Here is a 7,196-nt window from a genome sequence, read left to right on the forward strand (position 1 = left end):
GACTACGGTATTGGGCAGTGCAGGGCTAGAGCACAGGCCCTGGTGAAGCCCTCCAGGTCCCCCCTCTGCATGCAATGATCCCTCTAGGCTGAATTCCAGGAGAGCACCCAGTGATGTTACAGGCAGGAGAGGGTTCAGAATGGGGTCAGATGCCGGAATCCCAGCTGGGTTTTGCTGATAAAGACAACTGGAAAGCAAAGGGTAGGGCGGCGTGGGTGGGGAACGTGTGTTAAGGTCTGAGAACTGGGAGGAGGCCCTTCGAAGGGCACGGTTATGCAGGAGGTACGAGAACTTGGTGGAGGGCCGAACCCAGCCACACGGACAGGTGGGACCTTACCTGGGGCGACCCCTGAGCTGACGGCTGTTCCTTTTCTGTCTTCTCGCCCCCCCCCCCCCCCCCCACCTGCCAGCGGTAGTCCTCGGCCTGCCCAGCGCCTGGGCCGAGGAGGCGTGCACGCGCACCTGCCCGGCCGCCTGCGCCTGCAGCAGCACCGAGCGCGGCTGCTCCGTGCTCTGTGACCGCGCCGGCCTCCTGCGGGTGCCGGCCGAGTTTCCGTGCGAGGCAGCCTCCATCGACCTGGACCGGAACGGCCTGCGCTTCCTGGGCGAGCGGGCCTTTGGCACGCTGCCGTCGCTTCGCCGCCTGTCGCTGCGCCACAACAACCTGTCCTTCATCACGCCCGGCGCCTTCAAGGGCCTGCCGCGCTTGGCCGAGCTGCGTCTGGCGCACAATGGCGAGCTGCGCTACCTGCACGCGCGCACCTTCGCCGCGCTCAGCCGCCTCCGCCGCCTCGACCTGGCCTCCTGCCGCCTCTTCACGGTGCCTGAGCGCCTCCTGGCCGAGCTGCCCGCCCTGCGAGAGCTCGCCGCCTTCGACAACCTGTTCCGCCGCGTGCCCGGCGCGCTGCGCGGCCTGGCCAACCTGACGCATGCGCACCTGGAGCGCAGCCGCATTGAGGCGGTGGCGTCTAGCTCGCTGCAGGGCCTGAGGCGCCTGCGCTCGCTCAGCTTGCAGGCCAACCGCGTCCGCGCCGTGCACGCAGGCGCCTTTCGCGACTGCGGCGCCCTGGAGCATCTGCTGCTCAATGACAACCTGCTGGCCGAGCTGCCTGCCGAAGCCTTCCAAGGCCTGCGCCGCCTGCGCACGCTCAACCTGGGCGGCAACGCGCTGGGCCTTGTGGGGCGCGCCTGGTTCGCCGACCTGGCGGAGCTTGAGCTGCTCTACCTGGATCGCAACAGCATCGCCTTTGTGGAGGAGGGCGCCTTCCAGAACCTCTCGGGCCTCCTTGCTCTGCACCTCAATGGCAACCACCTCACCGTGCTGGCCTGGGCTGCCTTCCAGCCTGGCTTCTTCCTGGGCCGCCTCTTTCTCTTCCGCAACCCGTGGCGCTGTGACTGCCGCCTGGAGTGGCTGCGGGACTGGATGGAGAGCTCCGGGCGCGTGGCCGACGTGCCGTGCGCCTCCCCAGGCTCCGTGGCCGGCCTGGACCTCAGCCAGGTGGCCTTTGCGCGCACTTCCGATGGCCTCTGTGTGGATCCCGAGGAGCTGAACTTCACCGCATCCAGTCCAGGCCCGTCCCCAGAGCCTGCGGCCACCACCGTGAGTAGGTTCAGCAGCCTCCTCTCCAAGCTGCTGGCCCCAAGGGCCCCGGTGGAGGAGGTGGCCAACACCACCGAGGGAACGCTCAACACCTCTCTGTCTGACAGCCTTCTCTCCGGTGGGGTCGTTGTTTTGGGCCACAGCACCTGGTTTCTCTTCGGCTCTGGTCTCCTGCTCATCGTGGTGTTTGTCCTACACATGGACTGACCTTGCCTCACTGGGGTGGCCCAGATTGCCTTGGCCAGAGGAGGAAAGTTGCGTTAACTGGCTTGAGGTGTTTGTGGTGGGGGAAGAGGGGAACTGGATGGGGCAGGTGGTGAAAATTCCAGCCCAGGATGGAAGGGACAGTTTACTTCCAGAGATGGTCCTAGGAGGAGGAGAGCCGTGGGCAGTGCCACACCGGGATGGGGTGAAGGTGGGGAGAAGAATGGATTTATGCTCATGTCACCTGGGCATCAGTTGGACAAGAGAAGCAAGAGTGAACATGGGCCCTCCAGTGAGAAGACTAGGAATTGGAAGCTCTTAGGGCTACAGGGCTCTACCCCCATCCCTTGCCCCCATCTTCCAGGACACAGAGACTGCAGTGTCTGAATTAGAGTCAATCCAGTGGCTAAATACTAAGAACTGTGCTAGTTTTCCTGGCAGGACAGCCCATTAAGCCCAGTCCCTTTGTTTTCTACCACAATTGCCCTCCCCCTCCCCTAGGGGCAAGGGCCACTAGGATCCAGAAAGATGGACAGGACAGGAGAGAAGGGGGATGTGAGAGGAACTTAGACTCGAGAGAGGTGGCCATGGTTCCTGGGGTCTGGAATGTGTTAAGAGGCATTGAAAACAAAGACCCGTTTCACTTACTCCACAATTATTCCCAGGGGTGGCCTTAGCCACAAAGCAACTTTAGGGCAGGGTAGGGGAAAAAAGAGGGGGAGCGGGTTTCTGTATACAAATAAATGGGTAAAATCCTAAGATTAAAAAAAAGAAAAGCGTTCAACAAGTTTTTGTACCTCAGGAGTTTTTTTTAGAGTCTTTCATATGCAAACATGCATTGTGAATCTCCAGGAAGGCCACAAAATCCTCTTTTCTTAGGTTTTGTGGGAAGAGTGTCCGGAGGACAGAGATGCTGTTAGTAGGGCAGGGAGTCTTCAGCTTGGATGATCCCATTAGGTGCGGAAATCATTATGGGCGGCACACTTTGGGGCTGACTAATGGCCAGGAGGAAAGGAGGCAGCCAATAGCTGGGAAGGGGCCTGACAGATTTCCCAGGGTGGCAGTTGGCCAACTCTAAGCCCCCAGGCCTGAGTGCCAGGGCAAATTCTGTATGTCTGCTAAATACTTGCTCAACCAGTTCTCCACGCACAAGTAATGATGACTTCATTCGTCAGCTTGCTGGAAATCCGCAGTTTTAATGTCCTGAATTCCTCTGTCTATATTTACAGAGCTGGGTTTTCAAAGCTCACATAATTCAGGGTGCACCAAGCTGTCAGGTCTTCATGGTGCTAGTACTTCTGTGTCTGTAGGTGATACTAAACATTAGAAATGTTGCAGAAAGACCTCTGAGGGTAGGAGTGTTCAAACGGGCTGTGACCATTAGTGGTCAATCAACTCAATTTAATGGGTCACAACCAGCGTTCAAAAAAAAACAAAAAAAACCCAACCAAGGTAGAATAGAACAGAAAAGACAGAGAGTCCCACATGTAACAAGTATTGTTTTGTAAAACTTAATTTGTATGCATTTATTCATATTATATGTGTATGTATGTATGTTGTGTCTGGATTGCTGCGTACAATTTATATTTTATTGTAGGCTGTTGTTTTTTTCTCTTGTGGGCTATTGTTAAGAAAGTTTGAAAGTCACTAATCTGGAGCCTGCATGATTTTTAAAAACTTTTTATTTTGAAAAGTCTCAAACTTACAGAAAAGTTGCCAGAATAGTAGAGTGAACACTTTGGCCATTCACCTAGGTTTCCCAGTTGTTAACATTTTACTGTATTTGAGGTATATAGTTTGAGTTAGTTGTAAACATCACAGCCCTTCACCCCTAAATACCGTAGTATGTATTTCCTAGTCAGGAACTTTATCATTGATAGAATAGTATTATTTAAAATATACTCTATAGTGAAATTTCAACAGTTGTCAAAATGATTTCCTAGGCAGTCACGCTATTTTACTATTAGTCGCAAAAAAAAGGTTCCTTGTGTTCACTTGATCACAGTACTCAAAATTCTAAATCCTCTGACTGACTTTAATGTTTTAAAATGAATTCGTTCTCCAAATGTCTTACTTTTCAAATGTGAGAACCAGATGAGGTCAGAAATGTTGTTTGTTCAAACCATGTGTCGTGGCTATGGTAACTGAGTAAGGATCACGAGAATCCTGGAGACCAGACCTCTGCGTTTGGGTAACCATGGAAGTCCGCAGCACACGTGCAGCCTGTGTTACTGAGGAACAAGATGCTGCCTGGGGAGGAATGTCCTTCCTTTCATTTGGAGTAGGTTCCTGAGAGTCAGCCTCAAAATGCTGCTTCAGTTCTGCCCAGTGGTTAGATGGCCAGCTTTTTAATGAACATTTGTTTGGCTGAATGTTTTTGAGCAAGTATCAACACTGAAATAGCCTCCGGGGAGACAGATTTTTATAGAACTACCCAGCCCAGTAGAATTCTGGGAACGTGGGAGTTACTTACTGCCAAACAGATCCAGAGTTGCCTGGAACAAGTTCCCCGTGAATTGTGGCCATTATGAGCTCTCATGAGAGAACGGGGAGTGAAGTTTCCAGTTTTGAGTTCATGAAGTTTCCCACCCCATCCCTGGCGAAAAGTACCTTGAGAAATGCCAAGGTGCTATGGATTCTGCTGAGCAAAACTACGTGTCGCCGTCTGGATGGACCATTTTATGCTGTGGCAACAAACGATCTCCAAACCTCAGTGGTTTCCTGAGGGTTATTTCTTATGCACATGTCCAACATGGGCTCGTGAGGGGGGCTCTGCTCTTTGTAGTCACTCAGGGACCCAAGCTGATGAAGGATCTGCCGTTTTCGGACACTGTTATCTAAACACGAGTTTTAGGGTTTGTTGCAACAGAGAAGGAAAGCTTGGGAGAATCATGCACCACTCTTAAATGCTTCTACGCAGATGTGACATGTGTTGCTTCTCACCCTTCATTGGCCAAAAATGTCACCAGGCCACACCTAACTCCAGCCAGGCAAGGAGGTGTGGTCCTCCTGTGTGCCCAGAAAGAGAGGAGAACTGGGGATGTTGATGAACCCTAGCAGTGCTCCGGACAGCTCACCCGATAGAGTCAAGCCTGGACTTGTCAGCACTGTTCGAAGAAATAGAGGCTGGAGAGGGAAATCTGGTGGGCAAGGCCCTACTAGGCTCACTCTTTCTCCCCTCCCAGCACCCCAGCTGGGCTTTGAATACAATATTTGCCAGTATTCCTCTAGCCAGTAGGAAGGCTGTGGCCTCATTGTATTGGTTCTTTCAGAAAGGGGAGAGGGGTCCATGGCCGGCTCAGTTGGTAACTTTGTGTGACTTTTGATCTTAGGGTCATGAGTTCAAGCCCCATGTTGGATGTGCAGCCTACTTAAAGTTAAAAAAATTTTTTTTAAAAGGAGAGAGAAAATGTAGAGACAGAAGGTTCATCTTTTCCTCTTTAAAAAATGTTTTCCGCATATTCAACTTACACTATCCAAATCTTTAGAAGCTTGATCTTTGGAAAATTCCCTCTCAGAAAGCTCCCTGGCTATTTCTAAGAGGTCCCCCTGCCACCTGTCGTTTTATGAGGATGATCAAAGCCCCCATCCACCCACCTCTTTGTCAGGCTACCAAAATGCTGCCCTCTAGAGGGCACTTGTCTGCTGGTCACAGCTGTCATTGGCCATCGGCTCCCTCTGCCAACTTCACCCCGATTTGATCCTCTGGCCGAAGGACAGCTTAGGTCCTCCCCCTTAATCCCTCACGGGACAAAAGTGAAGGAAATTTTTCCAAAGGGTTGGGTGTAATGGAAGAGAAGTAAGTAGCCCCTCTTACTAGTGTCAGATGTGGCTGTTGGTATAATCCACAGACCTCAACCCTCTCAGGGGCCCATGTGGCTGGGCTGGCTTAATTCTGCACCCCCCCCCCCCCCGCCCTAGAAATACCCAGGCCTAGCTGTGTTTCTGAGACCAAACTCCCAAGGAGGACTTTTTTCTTGTCCCTTTTAAGGCCCACTTCCGCATTCTACAGATAGTGTCCAGCCTTGCCCTCTGCAGCACTCCCCATAAGATGTCACACAAAGTCCCACAGCGGGGTCTAACAGAGCTGAAGGGATTAGTCAAGTCCAGATTTTCACCTCACCCATCTGCCTGCCACCAGCCCCTTCTTCATCCCGGTGCCATGTTGCTAGAAACTGTGGCTCAGAGCTCAAAAGAACAAACAACAGTTCTGGGGACACCTGTTAGCCTAAAGTTGCACAGAGTAAATTAACATTTCTCTCCGCAAAGCCCCCACATCTGAGAGACTGGGAGACATAGCTTTGATAAAAGATACAACAGCCCCCTCCTTTTTAAGTGATTATATATATATATATATATATATATATATATATATATAATACTATAAAAACACACACACTAGTATTTTGTTTTTATATTTTGAAAGACACTCTGTTTTTCTGTTCTGAAATAGGACTCTTCACTTCCCTCTCTGACACTGTGTTCAGATTTGCCCCCAAGAGTGAGGGGGTGGGCCTTTCTATTTGCACGTGACCTGATGGCTTCACAGAGCAGAGGGCAGTCTTTCCCAGAGGCCTGCCCAAGTCTCCATCCCAGGGGCCAGAAATTGCTTGTGACATTAAATTTTTCTGGGTTCCAGAAGTCTGAAAGCTCCATCTCTGCCAGTGTGGTCAGGAAAGGCCGAGGGGGATAGGAGTCATATCAGGGGGATGGTATTTTTATGGTTTAGGTGGCAGTAATAACTGGCTCTCCTCCCCTTCCTGCACCCCCCCCCCCCCCCACAGGGGCTGCGCTGATCAGAGAAGGAGTCATAAGCAGCCTCTGGTCTTGAAGAACACTCTGGCATCTGTTGTCTCCCTGTGGCCTGAGGTAAAAGGCTGCAGTGAAACATGGCCCCCTCTACCAGGTGCCTGGCCAACTTCAGTTGCTGAAAGAACATCACTTCTATTCCTTCTCATTGTATCTCAGGCACAGGAAATTTAGAAGCACTTAAACAGACATTTGCCATGTTTAAGGGAATTCCCTTGGAATGTTGCTGACTTTTACACCCGTGATGCTGAGAGGAGAAAAAGAGAGTTTTTGTTCAGCCAGATTGAGACTCCAGAGTGCAAGGGAGGCCTGTGGAGGGCTTATCTCTGTGGTTTGCAGCAGCCTAGCTGGAGTTCTCTCTGGGCGTATATGACCTCGTGGCCGAGGCCCACTCATGGCTCACTCAGGATCCACTTAGTAGGTCATGGCATTGGTAGTGGCAACCAGCATTAAATGATAGTGACAAAGTAGATGGGGAAACTTTAGCATGTAGCACTGATAGTAACAACAGTCTTATTTCGCTAAACTGTGGCTTCAGTTATATATGTTTGTGTGTGTGTGCGCATGCACCAGAACACGACAT

General features: G+C 51.6%; 1 protein-coding gene across 1 annotated transcript; it reads left to right on the forward strand.

The window, feature by feature from the left end:
- Positions 1 to 358: 358 nt before the first annotated feature.
- Positions 359 to 5,257, forward strand: NYX (nyctalopin; the record flags this gene model as incomplete). Its single annotated transcript, XM_027054096.2, has 1 exon — positions 359 to 5,257. A coding segment is annotated over one exon (1,449 nt), but the record flags the coding sequence as incomplete, so codon positions are not given.
- Between the last annotated feature and the right edge of the window lie 1,939 nt (positions 5,258 to 7,196).

This window comes from Acinonyx jubatus, chromosome X (assembly GCF_027475565.1).
Source record: "Acinonyx jubatus isolate Ajub_Pintada_27869175 chromosome X, VMU_Ajub_asm_v1.0, whole genome shotgun sequence".
Taxonomy (NCBI): Eukaryota; Metazoa; Chordata; class Mammalia; order Carnivora; family Felidae; genus Acinonyx; species Acinonyx jubatus.